Source organism: Poecilia reticulata, chromosome 14, assembly GCF_904066995.2.
Source record: "Poecilia reticulata chromosome 14, P_reticulata-male-v2, whole genome shotgun sequence".
NCBI lineage: Eukaryota > Metazoa > Chordata > Actinopteri > Cyprinodontiformes > Poeciliidae > Poecilia > Poecilia reticulata.
In genome coordinates, this window is record NC_088843.1 from 19,405,864 (window position 1) to 19,430,456 (window position 24,593).

The 24,593-nt window shown below is 41.9% G+C and overlaps 3 protein-coding genes and 1 long non-coding RNA gene across 8 annotated transcripts in view; 2 read left to right on the forward strand and 2 right to left on the reverse strand.

The window, feature by feature from the left end:
- slc8a2a (solute carrier family 8 member 2a) overlaps window positions 1-2,701 on the forward strand; it is a 30,061-nt gene extending 27,360 nt beyond the window's left edge. For all 5 annotated transcript variants that reach the window (XM_008428355.3, XM_008428354.3, XM_008428358.3 and 2 more), the window contains one exon: window positions 41-2,701. In XM_008428355.3, coding sequence (XP_008426577.2) covers window positions 41-417 — 377 coding nt within the window. In that variant the 3' untranslated portion in view covers window positions 418-2,701. The remainder of the gene's footprint in view (window positions 1-40) is intronic.
- A 2,085-nt stretch (window positions 2,702-4,786) lies between these two features.
- On the reverse strand, window positions 4,787-11,310 carry LOC103476199 (uncharacterized). The gene is made up of 2 exons (XR_535421.2): window positions 8,626-11,310; window positions 4,787-6,305 (listed from the first exon to the last, which is right to left on the reverse strand). It is a non-coding gene; the product is annotated as an uncharacterized LOC103476199 (long non-coding RNA).
- Window positions 11,311-11,445: 135 nt separating this feature from the next.
- On the forward strand, window positions 11,446-14,478 carry crx (cone-rod homeobox). The gene is made up of 3 exons (XM_008428353.3): window positions 11,446-12,057; window positions 12,865-13,016; window positions 13,154-14,478. The coding sequence occupies exons 1-3, from the start codon at window positions 11,961-11,963 to the stop codon at window positions 13,790-13,792; spliced, it is 888 nt and encodes a 295-aa protein (XP_008426575.1). The 5' UTR covers window positions 11,446-11,960; the 3' UTR covers window positions 13,793-14,478.
- Window positions 14,479-18,394: 3,916 nt separating this feature from the next.
- On the reverse strand, window positions 18,395-22,602 carry h3f3c (H3 histone, family 3C). The gene is made up of 4 exons (XM_008428363.3): window positions 22,447-22,602; window positions 20,697-20,840; window positions 19,772-19,925; window positions 18,395-19,691 (listed from the first exon to the last, which is right to left on the reverse strand). The coding sequence occupies exons 2-4, from the start codon at window positions 20,822-20,824 to the stop codon at window positions 19,563-19,565; spliced, it is 411 nt and encodes a 136-aa protein (XP_008426585.1). The 5' UTR covers window positions 20,825-20,840; window positions 22,447-22,602; the 3' UTR covers window positions 18,395-19,562.
- Window positions 22,603-24,593: the final 1,991 nt, after the last annotated feature.

Below are 24,593 nucleotides of genomic sequence, written 5' to 3' on the forward strand. Positions count from 1 at the left end.
GATTTTAAATAATACTTCTCTATGTTTTTCATCCTTTCAGACACCTTTGCCAGTAAAGTGGCTGCCACTCAGGACCAGTATGCAGACGCGTCCGTGGGGAACGTGACGGGAAGCAACGCAGTCAACGTGTTTCTGGGCATTGGCCTGGCCTGGTCCGTTGCTGCGGTATACTGGGAGGTGAAAGGGAAGGTCTTCCGCGTCGACCCTGGTTCCCTGGCCTTCTCGGTCACACTCTTCACTATTTTTGCGTTCTTCAGCATGGGTGTGCTGATGCTACGCAGGAGGCCGTCCATAGGAGGCGAACTCGGCGGTCCGAGGATTTCCAAGGTCCTCACCTCGCTGCTCTTCTTCGGACTCTGGTTCCTGTACATCCTCTTCTCCAGCCTGGAGGCCTATTGCCATATACAAGGATTCTGAGAGAGTCATAAGGTCACACTTACAGACACGGAACTGTGACAGTAACTACCAATAGGAATCCATCACCCTCACCGTTTGACTCCTGCTGCCATGGTTCAAAACATATACACAACGTGTGACTGTTCCAGTCAGTAGGACTCTTTGTCACAATACAACTTCATTTCTTTTAAATATATTAGATTATAGTTAACTGCACTATGCATGAAGGGTATAGGCAGACAAATATTTCTGATCATTAAAATAATGCTTTTAATTCACATCCAGACATAAAGTTGGGCATTGTCTCCACTCACACGTACAAAGCCAAGGACTCTGGTAACATGTAAAATGTGGTTTGCACAGAGCATGAATTCAGTGCAGATCGGATTATTTACGTTGTATCCAAACAATGAGCATTGTTTCAAGGCACTTTACAAGATAAACATCCAATTTATATACAGAAATGTACGGAAGCCCTGAAAGGCAATCGGAAATAAATTGTTTTTTTGAAGATCCATTTTCTAAATCTGACCAAATTTTCTTTTTCTCTTGACTTTAAAAGTCAAGTGGAAGTGAAAAAGTTTTGGGGGAAGAGGGGTTCGCATGGAATGTTTATATGCAGTCATTTCAATCAAATCATGTAGACAGAGACAAATTTAATTACAAATATTCTTATGCACGATAGAAACCAGTGATTATGTAAGAGAAACATTCGTAGCTAATGATAATCAAAGAGAAATGGCTTGATTAAAAGTCCAAGGCTTTTGCCAAAAGAAGACATCCTAATTGATCCATGATGGGAATCTAATCACGACCGATCAGAAGTTCTTGTATTTTGAAACATTCCTAATGACTCTACGGAAATACAGTAGCTGAGAACAGACAGCACAGGAAAATCGGGTTTGAACCATTCATTTCATGCAGATGCAGCCTGTTTGGAAGAGTTTCTCACTCTGAACGGATCCTTATTAAGAACTGGATCTTTGAGGAATACATTTACACAACATGTATTTCACTGGATTCAATCAGGGGCTAAAAGAAAGTAAACAACTACAGGTAAAGTTAAAAGATGTGAAGTTCATCACTTTCTCAGGCTGCAAGACTCTGACGCTGCTCACAACCATTAATAAGCTACTTGGTTCATACATGCAAGTGTATTTCATTTCACAGTCAGGGTGGGAACACATGTACCTGTAGAAATGGCAAGAAGAAAATGCACCCTCTAAAGTCTGTGGCTTTCCACTCCAAAAACACTGGACAGTCCAGTGTTTTGTTTTCTAATTCACTTTATTTGCTACACATTGCACCAATTATACATTAAAAGCCTATAAATGATAGAGGGTGTACTTTTTAAATTATGATTGTAAACTCAGTCATCTGCATTCACTCATCATGTATGTCATTAATACTGAGCTTTAAAGTATGTATTTGAACTATTTTTTTTCAAGGGTGGAATAATTCTACAAAAAAAATGTAACAATAAAAAAAGGACTAGGTGCCCAAGTTTTAATTGATTGTGGATTTTTCTTAAACCACACTGGTCATGAATATGAAAACAAGCTCAAATATATTCATACACCCTAAGTAATATATGAATGAATGTCCCAGTCTTGGTGTCCCTCAGCCTGAATTATTTTCTTTATCTGATGCTAAATTTGACCGGCCCTTTGCGCAACTATACAAATAAAAAAATGTGCAGAATATTTAAAAGATGGGTGAAGCCAAGAAAAACCAATACATGTAAATTAATTCTACAATTTCTTGTAAAAAGAACTGTAAAATAAATGGTGACCCAGAGCAGAATAATAATGATTTATATGATTTATACATGTAAAAGTCTGACTGTCTCTACATATCCACTGATCTATTATTTATACCCACTTATTAAAACTAAGATGGAAATAAAGAGTTCATTTATTCTGAAATTATTTCATGGTTGTTCTCAAATCATCTTTGTCCACAGCAATGATATTCTTAATTGTTTTTGATAATCATAGGTTATTTATATTTAGCAACTTATTCCCTTCAACTCTCCATTTATTGGAAGCAACTGATTCAATGAAATGTCTATCTGCAGAGATACAGATGTCAGCTGACCAAGCAGCAAATGAACTGGTATCTGGCGCCATCTTGTGTAAAGTACAAGCAACTGCAGCATAATGATAGATAGATAGATAGATAGATAGATAGATAGATAGATAGATAGATAGATAGATAGATAGATAGATAGATAGATAGATAGATAGATAGATAGATAGATAGATAGATAGATAGATAGATAGATAGATAGATAGATAGATAGATAGATACTGCCCCTTTTGCTCCTTGCCCCAAGTACCCTTTTGGTCAAATTTTTATTGTTTTTTTTTTGGTATTATTATTTCCTAAGCCCTTTTCTGACATATAAAAACGTACTAAAATTATTTGCTTTTTTGTTTATTTTTTGTATAACATAATAAGCCGTTATTATGTTATACAATAACATAATTGTATAACATAATAATTATACATTGTCTGTAAATATGTTCTACCCAGAAATCAAATGGCGAAGTTTCAGCTTTAAATTAGTGCCGTTTTATCGGATGAATACTAACTAATCCTGAAAAACAGATAATTTAAGAGAACGTAAACATTTATTTTAAACAAAATTTCCACAGTTTGACAAATAGTTTGTGGTAACGCATGACGCAGTTGCCTCTCGCGCAGTGAGATGAAGCGGCTAACTGGAGCTCAACGTAGCGAACGTTCCAGATTACAGAACAGTTTTTGGTGAATTAAAAAAACAACAACAAAAAAAACGTTTTTGGTGAATAAACTGGAGTAGACTTGTTACTCGTCAGATGACGGAAAACATTGAACGTATCGTTTCTGCTTCAGCTCGGAGTAGCGGTTTAAGCAGAGAGGTAATGAAATACAACAGACACTGACAGGCCTCTGCGTCTGCCTTTCTCTGAAGAACTACTGAGCGGGAGGAGACAACCAGGTGAGAAAAAACTGTTCTTAACTATCGATTCAGTATTTTTATCATACAGACATTAGGCTGTTGTTGTTGTGCTATTAGCTAGCTGATAGCTAACGACTTTGCTAGCAAAGCAAGATAACTAAAAAGCTTCTCCACTGTATCTTTAATGATAGCAGTCATTCTTTAGTATTTCGTATGCAATAGGGCACAGGTGTCAAACTCCAGTCCTCAAGGGCCGCTGTCCTGCAACTTTTAGATGTGCCTCTGCTGCACCACACCTGAATAGAATAATTATGTCATTAGCAGGACTCTGGAGAACTGATCTACACAAGGAGGGGGTAATTAAGCCATTTCATTCCAGTGTTTTGTACCTGTTGCACATCTAAAAACTGCAGGACAGCGGCCCCTGGTGGTTGAAGAAAAATCCACATATAAGCCACACTGGGCTACAAGCCGCATGGTTTGTAGCCCAGTGCTTAGGAAAAAAGTAGTGGCTTATAGTCAAGAAAATACGGTATATGAAAAAAAATCTGAATGCTCTCTGGTATTGTTCAGGGGGCCGGACCAAATGTGGGGGCGGGCCGGATCCGGCCCGCGGGCCGTAGTTTGGGGACCACTGCTTAAAGCATATTACTGCAGATGTTACACCAAATTCTTTCTCTAGAGGGCGCCGTTGCATCTATATACGCTGCTGTCAAAGCATCCTAACGCTCTCAATTTCAGAACCTGGTCTGAAATTGACTATTTATTTATTTATTTATTTATTTATTTATTGTATGTGGGTGGACTACCACAACCTCAAATACTGACTCACAATCTGTGCTAAGATGCTTCTTAAGAGCTTACAAAAAAAGTAGTCTGTCCACTTATTTTGTAATGCATATTATGCTGAATGCCGAGGTTTGTAAATTAGCAAGCACGTGACAAGATAGTTGAATGCATTACATTTAAAAGATAGATTTTTTAATTACCTTAAGAAAATCTTGCTGTTAAAAAATCTCAAATGACCCACAGCTAAATTTTCATTGGACCAACATGGCTTCTGTTATGCAAGAATGAAACTTAGTAAGTTTCAGGAAGACAGAAACCATTTGGTTGATCAACGTTATTGTGAGCGTTTATCATTTTTTAATTCATTTGAAACTGATTATCTGTTAAAGCTGTTACTAATGTATGAAATAATATAAACGGGTTTCCTGATTAAATCACCTCATTGCTTAGAATTCTGTTATTTGACGCTTGTCCACTAGAGGTCGTCAGTGACCTTCTCTTAAAGTGTAATTGACCAGAGAAGAAGGTGAATGTCGAAAACAAGGTCAGATTAAAAACATCTTAAATGAGCTAATGGGGTGGAGATGTTTACATGTCTAGAGTGAACAAAATGTCTAATTTTCACCAATATTTACCTGCTGTTAAAGGAAGCACCACTCCAACATGAAATATTGTTTATTATTCTGTACTTATCAACCTAATACAAGCCTTGTCATGAGCGCCATCTCATTTAATTATATGTAGCATATACAAATAAACACAAACACAACAAACGTTTTGAAGAAAAAAGAGAAATATTATAATAAGATTCATCACTCAAACATATTGTAAGTTTAATTTAACTTTTGGTGAGGTGTCAACAAAATATGTGTTTATTTTTTTGGAATCTGAAAACTGGTTAAAATGTAGGTAGATGCTAATGACTAAAATAAATACATCTTTTTCATAATGTAGGAAAGGAGGAACATAAAAGCTAAAGAGTGGAGAACTTTGACTCAACATAATATGTCATCAGAGACAATGTTTAAAGCCATTACACAACAAACAAACAGCAAGATTAGTTAGTTTTTCATCCTTTACCCAGGTTCCTTACAACAAAAGCAGCCCAGTTAAAAAAAACTTACTTATAATCTGACAGTAGAGTTATTTCTCTTCTGGACTAAGGTCCCAATGTTTCAGGATCCTGACAGCTGTTCTGGGTGGCAGCTCCATGCTCTGAGGCTGCTTTAAGAACATATGTTTTTCTCAGGCTGATCAATAAAGTATTTTAGAAGTGATCTGAATTCTAAACACATGAGGAAGTGAAAAATGTGTTTATTTAAATAAAAAACACCAAAGAAACAGAGTCTGACGTCAGACTTTTGGACAGTTCTCTCCATTGGACACATTTTCTCTCTTTCCTTTTTACTCTCATCTCAGCGAGACTCAGTCGTGGGAACTTATTAGGCGGACTCGTCAGACTTCACCTTCCATCGGTAGAGACCTCTATCATCGCCAGAACCCGTGTCCCGACTCGGGGGGCCTCTGTCGCTGTGGGTCACCCCGCACTGTGCATGTGTGGCTGAGCTGCTGCTCCATATTGTTACAGTTCAAAGGTGGCAGTGTGCTACACCCCCACTTCTCCTAATACCACCTGCTAATCCATCTGCAGGATTACTGTCCACTGTAATCAGTCATCCTCCAAACTGACACACCTCACCTCACGGTGCAGCTCCTGAGTCACTACACACACACACACACACACACACACACACACACACACACACACACACACACACACACACACACACACACACACACACGCACACACACACACACACACACACGCACACACACACACACACACACACACACACACACACACTGATACACAAGAATATCTCGCATAAGAAGTTTATTGTGCTTTGGATCATCACAGTTCTTAGTTGAACAACTGTATCAGGTATGAGTAGCTTTACCGACCTTTACAGAATATGACACACATATTTATGAAAGAAAAACATGTGAAAATCAAAAACAGTTTTAACAGAGGAACCGGATGTTCATGGAAAACCATGGAATGAGTTGGATAGATGCACCACTGAAGAGCCTGGACTGGTTTCAATCTGCTGTATGTCGGACTGAGGAATGGCATTGTGAGTTCTTTGGAAAACTCAACCAGTCTGAAGGAGAACGTCTGAAAATCAGAAAAATGAAAGAAAAAATCTCTCCTTTCCACAAACTGTGTTAAAAATGTGATCTGACAGTCAGCTGAACGGGTTTTGTGTTTTACTTCGATCTCATTCCCATTCAACCTCCTCGAGTTCTTCGTTTTTGAACAATTCGATTCTCATACGGTTACAGCTGCAGGCTTAATCTATAGCCAGATTTACAGCTACAAAATCTATTTACAAAAAGTCTCTTCTCAGCATGACGCTGCCACCACCATGATTCACTGCTTCGTAATTATGCACTACTACTTGTCACTCTACAGTCTCAGTAACATAAAATATATTGAAGTTTGTCGCTGTATGATATGACACAATGTGAAAAATGAAGTGGTGTGAATACTTTTGGCACCATAAGTCTCTCTGTACTTCTTTGACTCTGTGCTGGATTGTTGTCATTTCTTCAGCCTCCTCAGTTTGGATTGTTAATAAACACTAGTGTGTTTTTAATGTCTTAAATATGTTATTTTGTATCAGTGTGTTGTATGTTTACCCCAGTTCCCAAACTATTCAGTCAAATTCAGTTTATTATTCAAATTGGTTCAACAAGTTAAGCCTCAAATTAGAAATAAAATAGCAGTTCTTTAAAAATGACCACATTTCCTATCATTTCTCCAAAGTTCTAATTATAAATGGTCTTAATTAATGAAATGGCGTTTTGGATTGTAATATTTGCAGACCCCTGGGTTGGACTCAAGAGGGACGAATAAATAGAACCATTAATATAACAGTTGTGTGCTTAAAAATTATTTTCAGTCAAATCAAAGTCGATTTTAATCTCTGTTCTGTCAAAATACATCAATGTGAAAAGATGCTCAAAGTTATTTGACTTTTAAGAAGTTCTCATCGAATGCGGTGGCAGCTATTTATTGATACTTTAACTCTTGTCAAGGGGTTTTATAAATATATGCTGCCACGACCGACCTTATGGTCTCGATCTTGATGTGACCCAAAATGAAAACAAGTTTGACATTCATGGTTTAGAGCCCTGTAGACTCTGCATGCATCCGATACTGAACACCGCTTCAGTCGCTATGGAGACGAGAGTGTTTTAAGAGAACAACAAGGCTTAAACAGAAAAAAACAGAGTGATTTAAATCAAGTCATTCCAGACATCAGCCTTGTTCATATGTGTTGGAGAAATTGAACTGGTCCCAAACTTACATGAACTTGTCATATTTTGTTTCTCGTACTGCTTTTTGGTTTTGTTTTAATAAACTAAAGAATAAAACTAATCTGGTTCTGGTTCTGCTGGAGATTTCTTCCTGTTAGAGGGATGTTTTTCCTCTCCACTGTCGCTGCATGCATGCGTGGTATGAGGAACTGCTATAAAGTTACTGACAGTGCAAGCGACTGACGCTACGTGTTCATCCAGGAGGAGTGAACGGTGAAAGTCGCTGATTCCATGCAACCTGCTGGGCTTCCGTAGACAGAAAACTTTTTAAAGTAATTTGATTAATTAACTGAGTTAACTTTACTGATTGAGAATGAATGAGCAGCTCGGTGAACCGGGCTGATGTAGTGAGGAACCCCCCGTCCGCTCCGCCCGGATCACACAACGGGAACACGTCGATCCGCTGCCGCTGCAGCTTCTCCGCTGGTGGAAGCAGATTTATTGACTGAGGGAAATCTACAGGTCATGTGGCGATTTCTGATGACTCGTCAGATTAGACATGCAATGGGACATATTCATCATCATCATCATCATCATCATCATCATCATCATCATCATCATCATCATCATCATAATCCACCTCATCTCGCGGTGGGACCAATTCTCAGTTCTGTCTTAGTTTAAACGTTGCTGTAGCGGGTCTGACTGGTGCGACTGGATGGGGAGTCGGGGTGGGGCGGGGGGGGGGAGGGGGTGCTGGGGTACTGGCAGGCTGTGGGTGGCACCTGGCTTGTACAGAATTGTACAGAAGAGATTATGACTCTGTGTGTGTGTGTGTGTGTGTGTGTGTGTGTGTGTGTGGGGGGGTGTGTGTGTGTGTGTGTGTGTGTGTGTGTGTGTGTGTGTGTGTGTGTGTGTGTGTGTGTGTGTGCGCGCGGTGAGTGATTGGGGCTGACAGCAGCCTCTGTAGTGCTGGCTGGCCTGCAGATTTAGCCGACCTGTTTTAGACGCTCTAATCTGGATTAACTGCAGCAGTGTGTCAGTGGGGACGAGGACCAGAGTCCCCCCTCCCTACACACACACACACACACACACACACACACACACACACACACACACACACACACACACACACACACACACACACCAGTTACCACCAGCCTCTGCCCCTTCACCTGCATTTCCTCCATCCCTCCCTCCTCTCCTCGTGCCGCCCGGTTCTGGACGTTTTCAGCCCCTCGGTGCCGATCGCACAGTTTGGTCTGAAAAACCGAAATATTCAGTTGCATCACCCTGATTGAGTCCGTTTGAGCCCAGCTTCATGGGGGGAAGGGATTAAACCCACTCTGTCCTCTCCACCGCTTCTCCGTTTGCTGTTAGGATCTATCAAGTAGATTTCACTGGTATAGTCAAAGTGGTTTCTTAAACCTTTAGGGTGACTTTTTTATTTTTATCAGACTGAAATGAATCAGATAGTTTTAGTTTTTTAAATCCCATTGCAACACGTTTGCAGGTACTGTTGGGCTTTGTGTTTACAATCGTACATTGTGGTAGGCTGAAGTTGTGAAAATGAAAAAAAAACACATAAAAAAAACAAAGAGACATGAAATTAATTAATCAAAGACTAAATTAAACCAGTTCTCACATTTTAAAGCTTCAAACAGGACATGCCAGAGGTGGGCGGATCCTTCCAAAATATCAATAATATCGGTACCAAGTCGATATCAGTATCAGATCGATACTAGCTTGATAAGACTGATATAGTTTCAGATTCCATCTGGAATTTTTTTCATTTTTGTATTTTAATTTCTCAACTCTCTCTCAAACCATTTTGATTTGCTCTGAAACAATAATATTTTGCACTTTGTTTAGAAATATTGCACACAAATCATGTTAATATACTATTAAAGTTTTCCTTTGTAAATGCCCAAAAACTTTATCTAAACATTGTAAGTTGGAACAAAGTAATTCAGAGAAAACATACCTGGAGGTCAGAACTTTGATGATAAGTCAAACTTAAACACAAAGTATCGGTATCAGTATCGGTACCAGGGGCCGATGTATTTACTTGGTGTCAGATCATTGCCAAAACATGCAGGATTGCACACATCTGGTTCGTGCACAAACATGGATCACACACACACACACACACACACACACACACCCACACACACACACACACACACACACACACACACACACACACACACACACACACACACACACACACACACACACACACACAGTAAACTTACATGAATGTCACATTTTCTCACTCTTCAACTGTTCGTTATCCTGTCCCGTTTCCTTTCGTCACCCTGAATCCTTTTTCCACATCTCCTCCCATCCCCTCATCCTTTTCTTCTTGTCTGCTTTTCCCTCCGGTTCTTCCCGTTGGTTCTCCACTCCGACCCGTCCGTTTTCCTGGAGCTGCCAACGTCCTTTCAGCCTCTTTCCTGCTCCACCAACTGAACGGATTGCTCTGTCTTTCCTCTCTTTATCTGGAGATAAGATACTTAGTTTTCAGATAAAGCATATTATGATAAATCAAATGAGCTTTATCGCTTTGGTGCATCTGGGTGTGTGTGTGTGTGTGTGTGTGTGTGTGTGTGTGTGTGTGTGTGTGTGTGTGTGTGTGTGTGTGTGTGTGTGTGTGTGTGTGTGTGTGTGTGTGTGTGTGTGTGTGGATGGGGGGAATTTAACACGTCCAGCTGTTTTGGAGATCCATATTGGTGGTGGGGTTTGTGTGAAGGTTTACTGGATGATTATTTATGCAGATACATGTATAAAATTATTCATGTTGACACCTGATTGATATAAACTGATATTCATTTATACTTCTAAGAATGTATTTGTGACAACTCAAGCTTTCTGTATTCTGCTAAAGATCAAAGACTTGATATAAGTTCAGATTTTATTACAACATCGTCTCTGAAATATTTAGAAAACGTTCATGTCAAGGACATTTACTGTAGATAGTAGAGAAAGAAGTTTTCATGAACTAGGGGTGGGCGATATTTACTTAAAATTTTATCATAGTATTTTGTGGTACTATTGTGATAGCGACAAATGTGACAATAAAAACTATTTATTCCCACAAAAACAAATAGTGTTCTTGAAAAGCATATCCATACTTCTTTATGTGGCTGGTGTCTTTAGGACACCAGCCACATAAAGAAGTGTGATTTCTACCACTAAACTGCACACAGTCACTGCTTTTAATATGTTTTCAAATTTATTGATCCTCTCATTGAACGAAACAGTGGAGAAAACTGTAAAAAAAAAAAAAGAAATAATAATAACAGTGCCGACAATATGGACAGTTTTGGAGTATTTTCTAAATGTGATTTGGATTTTATTGTGGAATTTATTCTTATTATGACAAGAAGCGTATCATGATAAATGATAAACGATACGATAAATGCTGACCCTTCTCAGGAGCAAAAAATTATCAGCAGAATCTCTTTTATTACAAATATTGTAATAATTATTATACAATTATTATTACAATTATTGTAATCCTATTAATATTTTTCACAACTCACTTTTGCGAACAGGACAGCACTCCTGAAATGTTTTACATGTTTGGGACTTATGGAAAACGTTTTCCTGGATGTGGGCGGTTTCTAATGGTTGCTATGGAGACCTGGCGGTCCCCAGATGCCACCCTTTGCTGCAGGTCTCTAAAAGTTTTGGAGATTTTATTTTTGCCTCTCTGGCCGTCCTGTTTACTATTCATGTTGTCAATATGAGCATCACGTCACATCAGGGAAGCAGGAAGTTGTAGTTTGCTAATCAAAAGTTTTTAGAAGCAACTTTAAAAAGTCAAACTAATAAATTAGTGTAAAAGAAATATCACAACTGATTTTTTTTCACCTCCCGAATGAATGGAATTAAATTAAAATTTTAAATTTCTATTCTGTGATGCTATAGGATTAATTTAAAAGACGTTTTGAACTTTATTAACAAATATGCCAACAAATGTAACCCTGCAGCTCTGTATCGAAGGGGTGAATCGATTATTCATATCAAATCTGAGTCTGGATCTGACTCCTGGGTCCGGAACTTAAAACACTTGATCCAGTTCTGCAGCCTGTGTGCCACCTTGTGCGCGTGTAGTGTGGGAGGGGTTTGCGGCTGGTGTCACTTGCTCCCTCTAATTAGCAGCGCGTCCTGGAGAAGAACCTCAGAGCCGCGACGCGTCGGAGGCGCAGAGGGATCCCGGGGGCCACTTCACCTGCGCGGTGCCTGTCTGTCCGGATACTCTGCGCGCCCCTCCGTCCTCCGCTGCTGAGCCCACTCTCGGCTCAAAGTGCGCTTTAAAAAAAAGAAGAAGAAAAAAAAAGGAAAAACAGAAATCCCTGTTCACGTTTCTCCTGCGCGTCCCCGCGTCGCTCCACGCGCGGATCCCCGCAGACGCGCCGACCGGGTTGCGCTCCGAGGGTCCCACAGCTGCCGCGCTGCGCGTCCGACCTCCAAGTCAACGACAGGACTTGAAAAAGCTGCAAGGATGATGTCCTACATAAAACAACCTCATTACACCATGAACGGGTTAAACCTGCCCGGTCCCGGGATGGACGTGCTCCACACCACAGTCGCTTATCCCCGTGAGTACGACCTGAAGGTTTTATGTTTTGTGTTTTAAAATATGTAATAATGTTTTAAAAAAAAGACTCTTTGTTTGTTTTGCTTTGTATTATATCCGATACTACAAGTGATGCGTAAAAGCGCGCAGGTTGGTGCGCAACGCTGCAGCCAAAACGAGGATTAAAAGCAATGAAGAAACAGTTGCTTTATGTTTGTGTTGACGGAAGGTTTACTATAGTTGTGGACGGGTGTATTTGCTGTAACATAGACTTCGGAATACAAAACAACCTTTCCACAGTAAGTTTGGTGGAATGGAATTCTTTAGGAGTCTAGAGTGTGGAAAACGGGCTGCTTTTAAGATAAACTTTCTCTATTTGCTGTTTTTTTATTATTATTATTATTATTATTATTATTATTATTATTATTATTATTATTATTATTATTATTAGTCTCGCATGCTGACAACACAGCATCGGACATAATTCAAACAAAATCCTCTGACTTTTGACGTATTCCTCTCATCAAGCGAGTAAAATGTGGCGGGAAAACTTGAAATATTCCCTTTGAGTTTTTTCTGCAAACAGGTTAGATTAAAAATACACCTGTAAAAATAATAAGTTTGACAGTTTGTCACGATTACATTTCTTTGTCGTACTGAGAGACAAAGTAACCCGATGTGTTGGTCTGTTGGCACCCTGACGCACTTTTTATTTTATTTTATTTTTATTTATTCAGCGGTTGAGTTTGTTGCGTTGTGATGTTATTCAATGCCACATCTCTATCATATGTTGTCAACATATTTACGTGCGTGTCTCCCGTTTCGGCAGCCACTCCGCGGAAGCAGCGCCGGGAGCGCACCACGTTCACTCGGACACAGCTGGACATCCTGGAAGCGCTGTTCTCCAAGACCCGGTACCCGGACATCTTCATGCGGGAGGAGGTGGCCCTGAAGATCAACCTGCCCGAGTCCCGGGTGCAGGTACACGCAGCCGCGCCGCGCCACGCCGCGCCGCGCCGCTTTCTGCCCGGTGTTTCCAGTCAGAACTTGTTGTTTCTAACCCATCGGGTCTCTCTCTCTCTCTCTCTCTCTCTCTCTCTCTTTCTCCGCGCTTCCAGGTGTGGTTTAAGAACCGCCGTGCCAAATGCCGCCAGCAGCAGCAGCAGAGCAGTGGCCAGTCCAAGCCTCGGCCTCCAAAAAAGAAGGCCTCACCAGCGCAGGAGCCCAGTGCTCCCGACCCAGTCCCCAATCCGTCTGGTTCCTACAGCCCCTCCTCGGCTCAGTCCGCCGGGCCCAGCCTGGCCCCCAGCTCCAGCACAGGAAACACGGCCGTGTCCATCTGGAGCCCGGCCATCTCCCCCTTACCCGACCCCCTGGCCTCCTCCGCCCCCTGCATGCAGCGACCCTCGCCCTACCCCATGAGCTACGGCCAGCCCTCGGCCTACACCCAGGGCTATGCCAGCACCACCTCCTACTTCACGGGCCTGGACTGCAGTGCCTACCTGTCCCCCATGCACTCGCAGCTGTCGGGCACTGGGGGCGCGCTCAGCCCCATCACTGTCCCCTCCATGGGGGGCTCTCTGAGCCAGTCCCCGGCCTCGCTGTCCTCGCAGGGTTACAGTACCGCCTCCTCCCTGGGCTTCACCTCCGTGGACTGCCTGGACTACAAGGACCAGCAGGCCTGGAAACTGGGCTTCACTACCATGGACTGCCTGGACCACAAGGACCAGAACTCCTGGAAGTTCCAGGTCCTCTAGGAGGCGAGGAGGGGCGTCCCTTCATGAATGTGTGTGTGCGCGCGTGTGTGTGACTTAGTCTAGCATGAGAGGGCAGGTTTCTGCTGTTTCCTGTTTGTTAGGCTGTTTGTTGTTGTTTTTTTCGTCTGAGTGTGAGCGTTGTAGGAACGGACAGAACTGGAAGGCCTGCTGGGAAAAACAGTGTCTTTAGTCAGAGGCTTCTTCAAACCCACTGTAACACAGACTGCTACAGGAGATCTCTCCTGCCAACAGCCATCAACATCTGCAGAGACTCTTAGAAGAATTTGAATTAATATGATTTACAACATTTACTTTCCCCTCTGGGATCAGTTAAGTATTTTTGAATTGAGTCCAACAGTCGGTCCTCCTCATGTTCATATAAAACCTGCAGCCTTTGACAGGCTTGCAAGGTTAAAGGTCACACGCACGTTAACACTCGCTGTGTGTTTTAAACTCACATTGTGATGAAGGAACTGTAGGCTGCACCTCCTTTAAGGTTTTTCTCAACTATTTATTATTACTATTATCATTATTTTATGCTACATTTAGCTCTGTCATTTGCTTTTATTTATTTTTGGGGCATTTATGTCTATCAGTGTTGGTGTCTAGTGTTTCAGTCTGTTCCATAGGATAAAACAAATGTTCTGTTTTAGCTGTGTTGATGTATTAAAGTGGTTTATTCTTTATGTGTGTGTGTGTGTGCTGAAGCTCATTGAGGTGAGTTGTACAGTTTGGAAGTTTTGTTTCTCAGGTCAGGGGGTCAGCTGCGGGGTGGTCCTGTCCGGTCTGCAGACGACGTCGTGTTGGCGGTTCGGCGCCGCCTCGCCTCGCCTCCACCTCGCTCTGCTCCATCTTGGTTATTTTAGGTGATCTGATTCTGGGAGTGTCCCAATCCTCTTAGCCTCCCTTCAGCAATGCCCTAAGTGAATTAGTTGGGATTATTGCCCTATCCCCCTCTGCCTCTCACCCACCTCAACCTTTTCCACCTCCTCCTCCACCCGTGGCTCGCTCCTTTTATCTCTCCACCTCTTCTGTTCAACTTTTTCCATTCTGCACTCTTGGCTTTTCCGCCGTGGAAAATGTGCGACAGGTCAGCGGCGGAGTTAAACGCGGACCTTCTTCAACGGAGGTGGGGGGGGAGGGGGTTCTCTGAGGTTCCCCCCCGTCTCCCCCCCACCTCCTCCATCCTCCATGATGCTCCGCAGCTCTTTGGACAAGTTGGTAATCCGCCCGTGACCTGAATACTACATAAACAGAGCTATGATGACATCGAATATGCCGAAGGATTTTGGAGTGGTGTGCTCAAAAGATTGTTTTAGTTCCATAGCCGTGGATCGATTTGTGTTTTTAAATTTAAAGCTAATCTCCCAGATTTTACAAAACAGTCAGTGGATTTGATTGGGACTGAGGAAGATCAGGACTACAGTAGAAATGAATTTATTTCTTACACATGAAGAAATGCAGCTTCTATCTTGTGTTTCTGCTGAACTATCAGAAATCTGATGCGCGGTAGAAGTGAGTGTTCAACAAAGTACATTTCAAAGCACTTTTCTGACCTAATCCCACTCTGTGCTCTGCTTAATCCCCTCTGCCCTCCCTCTCCATGGCACGATTGGTTAATCCCTGCGTCTGGCTGTTCTGATTGGTTAACCCCCCCCCCCCCGCTCCCCCCGCCCCCTCTCGGAGAAGCCAGTTCAGCCATAATCTCCCCTCTCAGCACTGGGTGTTTCAGACAAACATTTGCACTGTAATCCCAGGGAGGAGCAGATGTGGTGGGGGATGGAGCGCGCCCAGCAGCCCTTGATGAAGGTGATTTGTTTGCTACATGCAGACGGCGGAGGAAAACAGCTCTGAGAGACGTTTCCATATTCTTTCACAAAGTCAGATTCTCATGAGTTGAGAGAATCTCACCAGCAGGTGAAGGGAAAAATTTTGACTGAGCAATTTTAACTAAAAAGTTACCTAAAGTTAAACACACAAGTTTGTATTTCTACCCAGAAAAGGACTTTGTATTGACTTCCTTTTATTTTAGGATCTGAATTTATGCCTAACCCAGACATTTTCCCTAATCCTAATCTGAATTGAAGCATAATTCACACCTTAGTCGTCAACCGAGCCCCTACCCTAAACACACCACTTCTTCTTATGGAAAAGCAAACAAGTGATTCTGATATCAAAACCTCAAAGCTTCACACACGCACACACACACAAATAAAAAATTATCTAAAAATACCTTCTCCTGTTATACAGGTACTTATGGAAGAGAAATAAATTTGCTACCTCAGATTGACCAAAAATAGGTGATTAGTTTGGTTTGAAGCTAGTCTGGTAAAAACCTGCCACTGTTCTAATCTTAAAAAACGGCGCAGAAACTCGACATCATCGTTCACAACATTTTCTTGTGTTCGCTTATTGGACAGGTTGAAATCCAACTGGAGAAATCCAACTCAATGGGAGAAATCTCAGACGGAGCGCTGAAGGGAGATGAGAATAGAGTACAGTGTGTCCATATCCAGGCTCTGTGCATGGTTTCCTTAAAGTTTTACCAACGTAAATGATGAAGGAGTGGCATGCTGTTGTATTCAGTTCATGAAAGAGCGTCAGACAGAAAGCGATAAATAAAGACCTTCAGGACAGAGTAGATCAAAATATAACTTTTTTACTTACATGCCAAACAATAAATGTGCAAATCCCTCTAAATGCTCTAACCCCATCCTGAAGCATGGTGGTGGCAGTGCTGTACTGTGGAGTGGAGCTGAAGACAGGGTGATCCTGGAAGAAACCCAGTCAGAGGCCGATTCACAGGTTCACCTTCACTTTTCAGATTTTTAATGGAAAAGAGATGCGAAGCTATGTGGAAATTTTCTCACACTTCCCTGCCAAGCTCTACTTTGAGCTGGTCTGTTACATAAAACATCAACATTTAGGGTTGTAATGTGAGAAATGTGGAAAACCATCAACAGTTAGAAGTATAATTACTGTTCCATTAGATTTTAGGGATTACATTTAGCATAAATAGCATCGGAGGGAAACAGGAGTAGAAATAAAAAGTTTTTTTTTTGAAAAAAATAAATAAATCACCTAAAATGTGATGTGTGTCCTGTTTACACCCTGTTTAAAATAATGCAATGACAACATCATACATCAGCCATGTCCACAGCCATCATGGATGCTAGAAGGCCTCCAATCAGACCAACACCTGCTGAGCGGTAACTATGGTGATTCCTGCCCAATCAGAGGCGAAGGATGAGGATGGTGGCAGTACAAATCAGAAACGGTCATTTATATTACAAAACATACTTCCGCCATGGGAATCAACACACTTCTGGCTTCCAAATCTGTCCTAAGCTGCAGCCGTTTACCTCTATCATCACCTTCCTGAGCCATTTCCGTCAGATAAACCCTGAGAAACAATAAAGACAAGATTTTTATTGGGATGGCTTGAAGGATTTGTTATGCACACGTTTCAGGACACACTGTAACAAAGTCTGGATGCATCGTATACAAGTGTTCATTGGCTTTAAAGGGAAAGTATTATGTAAAATTATTTGTTTGAGCTGATGATACACAGCAGTGGAATGTCATATGTCATTCAGACAGGAAGTGTTGAGGAACGGTATCTGAGTGATCTCCGTAAGCAGACTGAACTATAACAAGGCCGCCACTCAGACGTTTGGGGCAGCGACAGAGACTTCATCAGCCATGAAGAGGCTTCTTCCTGTTAAAGGGGAGTTTTTCCTTTCCACTGTTGCTACTTGCATGCTCAGTATGAGGGATTACTGGAAACTAAATGGGACTAAGCAACACATACTGATCAATGTAAACTGCTGGGTTTCCTGACAGAAAACTCTTTAGTTTTAAAAATAAATTGAACTTGACTGCATTGTTGGATAACTAGCATGAAAATGACCGAATCTGTCTGGATTGAACTGATTTGTTCTGCAAATTAGCTGTGAATTGGCACTATATAAAAATAAATTACCAGTTAAAAATGCAAAAAAAAATTGTCAATCCTTTTTTATCTTACCAGCAACAAATTATTTTTTAAAGGTTTTATCAGCTATAGTTGACAGGAAAGTGGGTAATGAGAGAAGGGGAAATCCTGTAGCAAAGGTCATCAGGCCGGGAATCAAACCAGCGATGGCCACGTCGAGGACTGAGGCCTCCATACTGTGCTTGACTGTGCTTAACTCCTGCACCACCACAACACACCCAACCAGCAACAAATTAAAAAATATTTTATAATATCCCAGCAACAGAAATGAGAACCGTCTTTGAAAACCCTTAGTCCATTTTAATTATCGAGTGTGATTACGTCTGCTTATGAGTAAAAAGTAGCTGGTTTGAGGTCCTGCTTACTATGACATTAAAATGAAAGCAAAACGAAAAATGTAGCTAATAAAAGACTAACACCTGCTTCATACTTTTTCTATTTAAGACATAAATGTAATTGAAAATCCAATTTTAATTGCTAATAAACACAAAACTACTCCCAAAGCTGCACTCTGAACACCCCTGATCTATCAGCATCAATGTTTTATGTATATAAAGGTGCATTTGTGAAATACTGTAAAGAACAAACACACACACACACACACTCCGTGAAGCTTGTTTTAACATCTATTTATTACCACCATAATATGAGTAATTTGGAAAATACAAAGATCAGCTTATTTATACGTCTGAAAATCTCAAGGAATACGAAAAATATAAAAGAAAACAATTATGAGGTTATATTCTGTATCAGAAATTCCAAGAAAAGGGACAGTTTATAAGCTCAGAGCTGGCAGGAAAGACGAAGACCTGAAACATGCAGAGAGCTTTCACTATGTCAAATCTAATGCTGATCTATGAAGACAGGGGGCGCCAGTAGCATCAAGTGTGATTACAGACCTGCAGTGAAGAACTGAAAAGAAAAGGTGGCGGTGATCTAACGCCCCCGTGTGGTTGCGATGGGAATAATAGTTTCCTGGGAAAACACAGAAGCTCCTCAGAAAGTCCTACAGCAAATCAAATCACTGCAGAAAACTCTTATTTTTGATAATTTAGAAAGTGTAAAATAAGACGTACTCTGTAAATTATGAATTTTATGTGTAGAAAAAAAGAAAAGAAAAGAAAAACCACCGACACCATACCCACGACAATAATCCTTAATTTGAAGCAACCGAGAGATGGACGTTTGTCGAGTACGGTTGGTTTGGAAGGTCAGGGCTGGCGGGTTCACACAAACAGAGCAGCAGTCCAGCCTCTCCCACAGCTGGGGGTCAGGGGTGGTGTGAGGGGGGTGTTCAGGGGACCTCAGGGCTAGTTTTAATAGCACCCTGCTGTGGAAGTTGCAGCTCCCCTTAAGCAGACTAGCCCCTCGGCCAGGTCCCTGCGCTCCGGCTCTGTTTGCTCCACAAGCTGCAGCAGCCGACCTCCAACAGAACAGGTGAGCTCAGAGGCGGGCTCTGTGTTGAGAAGCACCAGGAAAATCCAGTGATACACATTTGAGTATGTGTGTGAACATGCGCATCTGATCCACAAAACTTTTTACATGCACAAAAAAGAAAAAAAAAGAAAGGTACCCTAAAAACATTTTGAGGATGAAAAACTTCTACGAGAGACCAAACTTCGACGTGTTTCTATCTGCTCATGATCAGGATCAGCCTAAAGTCTACTAAGAAGTTGGGCGGGGCTGGAGGGTGGAAGAGGGGTGATGGGTGGCGGGTTTGGGGGTTGGATGAAGCAGTGAGGACAGGGACAGAAAAACAGGAGTGCAGAGAAGCATCTAAGCGCGCTCTCCGCGGATACGGCGGGCCAGCTGGATGTCTTTGGGCATAATGGTGACCCGCTTGGCGTGGATGGCGCACAGGTTGGTGTCCTCAAACAGGCCCACCAGGTAGGCCTCGCTGGCCTCCTGCACGGACACAGAGCCAGAGCGCGGATTAGCGACACAACTTCCACCACGCAACGTTCAGTCGCCGTTGCCTTGCTCACCTGCAGAGCTCCGATGGCGGCGCTCTGGAAGCGCAGGTCGGTCTTGAAGTCCTGAGCGATCTCCCTCACCAGGCGCTGGAACGGCAGCTTACGGATCAGCAGCTCTGTGGACTTCTGGTACCGACGGATCTCCCTGAGAGCCACGGTACCGGGCCTGAAACGACGACACAGGCTCATCAGGAAGAGTCGGCTGGTTCTTGAGGGAGCTAAGGCAGAACCAGTTGTCTGTTCTGGATTTTGTGTTTTTTCAGCTTGATCAGCTGGGTACTCCATCAGAACCAAGCCTGGGTCTGGACTTCCCACTGCCAAATATGACTGATAAACAATAACTTTACTCATTACTCCACCTCTCAGACAAAGTGCTTAATGCTAATTAGTGGCGGTGTCCAAACGTTTTTGTTTTTCTTCTTAATTATGATAGCAAAAACCTATTTTTTTATTTTTATCTGCTAATTAAAGAATAAACTTCACAAATATATCTTAATGAAGGAGGCAAGGCAGACAAGCAATGAGTCTATAGCTGAATACTATAGACTCATTTTTGCTGTCAAAAAAAAATCGGATTTTTTTGGACAGCAAACGCACCACACCCATGCGCTCCCAGGTCTCACTCTTCGGTGTGGAAGTTGTTACTAATAACTCTTCCCAAAACTACAGATGAAAAATCAGCCGCAGAACTCTGACCTGGTTGCTTTTAGTTACACACAACTTGTATTTCAGTAACAAGTCGATAATCAAAAGCTTTTAGTAGACAGTAATAAATAAGCAAAATAATAATAATAATAATAATGCATGTTTTATTAGATCACCTAATAAATAGCATTCATTTAAAAAGGACCAAGTGAAGCTGGTTCAGTGAATGCTACCAAACAGTGATGTCACCAGTTTTGGAAAGCCACCTCTTCCTGTAGGTGAAAACACACACCTGTAACGATGGGGCTTCTTGACACCCCCGGTAGAGGGGGCGCTCTTGCGGGCAGCCTTGGTGGCCAGCTGCTTACGAGGAGCTTTTCCTCCAGTGGACTTACGAGCGGTCTGCTTGGTACGGGCCATGACGACAAAGTTTCACCTGGAAGGGAAAATGGAACCAATCAATTATTATCTATGGAATATGTTGTTCTCTACCAAGATCATTAACTCTTAATGCCTGAATTTGTGTCCAATTGTACAGAAAAAAAATGGAATTTCACCATATAGTTAGGAGCAATCATTGATGTCCATCCATATATTTGTAGTATTCACAACAAAAGTTGTATAAAGTCAATTAGCGTCCCAAGTCCATAAGGGAATAACAACGTACACATTTTAAATCCTTAGCAAATTTAACATTAGTATGACCATTTAGTTTTGAACAAAACCTGAAGTCCAGTCTGAACTTCATCCATCCATCCATTTTCTTTACACCCCTGTCCCTTAGTGGGGTACGGAGGGGTGCTGGTGCCCATCTCCAGCTAACGTTCCGGGCGAGAATCGGGGTTCACAGTCTGAACTTTGTTCAGGAAATTCTCCAGGCTTATTGAAGGACATTTCTCACCTTTTCTTTGTTGGTGCCATTTTGGGTTGGACTTTGTCAACACAACCCCAACCTCGAAACCTGTCTCAATTTTTTTTCTCCATTTCCCCCAAACATATGGATGACAGCCAGGTCTTTCATGTTGCCCTCTGTTATCCAGGTTCCTCTTTATTTTTAAAGACCACGCAAAAGAGATAGCTAAAACAAGCTTTACAAACATCATCTTGCTGGGTGAAAATAGCTTTTTCCCCCTCAATGTTAAAGCCATTTTGTTACATCTTCTCAAGACTCTAAGAAGTAATTGCAAATGATGGGCCTTTGCGAGAGGATGCTGGTAACAAAAGCTCAGTGAGACACTTTTCAGAATTGTTTCTCTGGGTCGTTTACCGCTGTTGGATCCTAAATGTAAAGCGTTTCGTTATTGCCAAAAACCCGTTTACCTACGCAGCTACACCTCAGAGTGAAATCATGTTCATCAGTGTTTTTATTTCCTCCAATTCCGCGGTTTTGTTTGTTTCTCCTTTCAGTTCCGACGTCTCCTAGGAACCCTCGGCGCACAATTTTTTTGGCAGTTACCCAAAAACATCGTGCCCAACCAATCAAAACACTAAACCACAAACCCCTACAACCAATCACAATTTGAAACGGGCGAATGCAAGAAAATACACCAATCCGGTGAGGCGCAGCCGTGTTTGTGGACCAATAGACTTTCAGATTGCATGGTTTGAAGGCGGGACTAACAGTTATAGCCCCGCCTCATACCGCAAGATTATGGCCGCAGACTGAAACGAACCAGCCTACCAATGTAGAGTCAACGAGCAGGATGGAAACTTGAATGATTCTCTACCAAAACTAGAAACGTGGGCGCATTAAACTACCAACAAATTACAGGATATACATATAGGTATCAGAACACCAACGGAGTCGTGGGCGCGACGCTATATTAGAGAGGAAAGCTGAAAGTGGAGCAGCTAGCTCGGCGGTGGAAGTACTGAGCCGTTTTTCTCCCTGTCTGGGCATCGAGGCAGCTGCTTTTCGCCTCACCTCGGCGTCGAATTTAAACGCTTTATAAGCTCCCAAAACACATTCGCCCGTCCAATTCTAACACAAAACAATGGTTTATATTCTAACGTTTAAAAAGTATGTGGAAACGTTTACGTACCGGGGCTGAATTTTCGGCTTTTGCTTCGCAGCGTTTCAGTGTGTTGTGGTTGTGTGGCAGTGTCAGATATTTACTATCTCTCACACAATGGAAGCAGAGCGAGCAGGAGCAAAATGGCGCCGGTGTCAATCATCTTACTCCCACAATGCAATGCCAACATTTGTAAACACTGAAACTTTTTCACCTAAAACGTGGCGGAGAGAGTGGGGGGGGGGGGGGAATCACAATTCAATAGAGTACGCTTAATTTAGAAAATAATCGTGTTTTGATGACTAACGTTTTTCAGTTTCAAATGTCGTCCCAACAGGAAGTGTTTAAGTACATAAAAGGCTCCTAAAAGCTACAATATTACAGTATGGCGATAAATAAGCAGATTGTAAACTTTTGAGTGATGGATGGAGTGAAATGAGGTCTGTAGTAAAAAAAAACCATGATGGGCATTTTTAAGGTTTAATATTCCCTTGTAAAACAGAACGGGAAATAGTTTATACCACTATATTTATCGCGTTGGTATTTAAAGCAGTTGAATGATTCATAAATCAACATCTGCACAAATTAACAAACTGCTCACAATGACTCAGCTTCAACTCAAGGGTTTTGTATTTTCTTTTTTATATGGTCTACGTGTCGGTCTACGTATGGTCTGTCAATTCTCACTTTTCCGGGGACTGTTAAAACTACAACCAGGGATTAAGCCAGAATTTCCAGGTTATCTTGTTTTAACCTATTTTTCTGGAGTTTTTACTTAAGTACTCGGGCATAAATTGCCATGATGGTTTATTCTGGGAAGTTTGGGGTTACTCCAGATGGTAGTTTGTCAAAATGTTGAGCACAACTCTGAAATCAGGGCAAATCTGGGTTTTCTGTTCCAGAAACAGAGGCAAATCTAAGTACTGTCTCCTGCAAACCCCAAGGCTCTAACTCTCCACACACGAGACTGCTGGCTGGTGTTGGTTGATCTGTGCGAAATGTAGATGTCAAAATCTACATTAAAAATTGGATCTTAAACCGTCCAATTAGGATTACACAACTGTTCAAATAAATTTTTGCAGAGCTTTGTAATGTTACATGTGTATGGAGATTGAATTCATGTCTGCATGGAAGAAATGGCAAAGTTTGTGTGTAGTCAGGCAGCAGCTTCTTTTCAAGCAGGATTTCTCTTGTTTTGCAGCTGATATGTTTTCACAGAAGTTTGAAGGAATACTATGTGTAGCCCATATTGGTGTGTGACTTCTGGCATTTGATTGACAATCCTCTCAAGGCTGCAGTTCTGCTTGTTGCCGATGCATTTTCCCCGTCACATTTCTTCTGCCTTCCACTCAATTTTATGTGGAAGGCACATAAAATTGCCTTCCACAATTTTTTTCTGCTTGGATGCAGAACTCTGTGAAAAACCAGCTTCTTCAGCAGTGACTTTTTATGGCTTCCCCTCCTTGTGAAGGGTGTTTATACCCATTTCCTGGACACCAGTCCAGTCAGAAGTCTTCCTCATGATTGTAGTTGACTCACCGTTTAACGGTTCAGGAAACCTTTGCAGGTGTTTTGAGTTAATTAGGATGTGATGCCATGAGTTTCCACTGTATTCTATTTTTCTGAGATACTGAATTTTGTTTATTATCTGCAAGCCTCTCGATAAGCTGGCAACCTGTCCAGGGTGTACCCTGCCTCTAGCCCGTTGACCTCTGGAGACAGGCACTAGCTCCTCTCCTGACCCCAACGTGATAAGGGTGTAAGGAAATGGATGGATCTGCAAGCCATAATCAGTAAAATTACTAGAAACGCTTAGAATATATTTCTCTATTTGTGATGATTCTAGATAATATATTTTTATGATGACTGACAAGTACTATTTCCCTTTTAATATCCATTTTCTTTAGAGGTACCTGTACATATTTGATCTGGTCTGGAAACATCTTGGTATCCCTGTTGCTCAAGATGGTTCCCGATCTCGAGTCAGAGTGCACTACCTATGAGGAAGCAATATGGGCTGGTACCAATCGTGGTGGGCCTGCTTACCTTGAGAGTGAAAATTCTCAAACCCAAGAATGAGCTGGAGTATGTTAGTAGAGTGTGGTGTGTATTAGGTACCAGGACCTGATGGTTCCCCAGCCCAACCGGAGACAGTGGAAAACAACAGAACCATTGAT

Bases quoted from the DNA above. Each gene is read 5' to 3' on its own strand.
- crx (XM_008428353.3), top strand. From the start codon at position 11,961: ATGATGTCCTACATAAAACAACCTCATTACACCATGAACGGGTTAAAC. The intron at 12,058-12,864 runs GTGAGTACGACC...CCGTTTCGGCAG, and splicing joins CACCACAGTCGCTTATCCCC to CCACTCCGCGGAAGCAGCGC. The intron at 13,017-13,153 runs GTACACGCAGCC...CCGCGCTTCCAG, and splicing joins TGCCCGAGTCCCGGGTGCAG to GTGTGGTTTAAGAACCGCCG.
- h3f3c (XM_008428363.3), bottom strand. From the start codon at position 20,824: ATGGCCCGTACCAAGCAGACCGCTCGTAAGTCCACTGGAGGAAAAGCT. The intron at 19,926-20,696 runs GTGTGTGTTTTC...TCGTCGTTTCAG, and splicing joins AAGAAGCCCCATCGTTACAG to GCCCGGTACCGTGGCTCTCA. The intron at 19,692-19,771 runs GTGAGCAAGGCA...GTGTCCGTGCAG, and splicing joins CCGCCATCGGAGCTCTGCAG to GAGGCCAGCGAGGCCTACCT.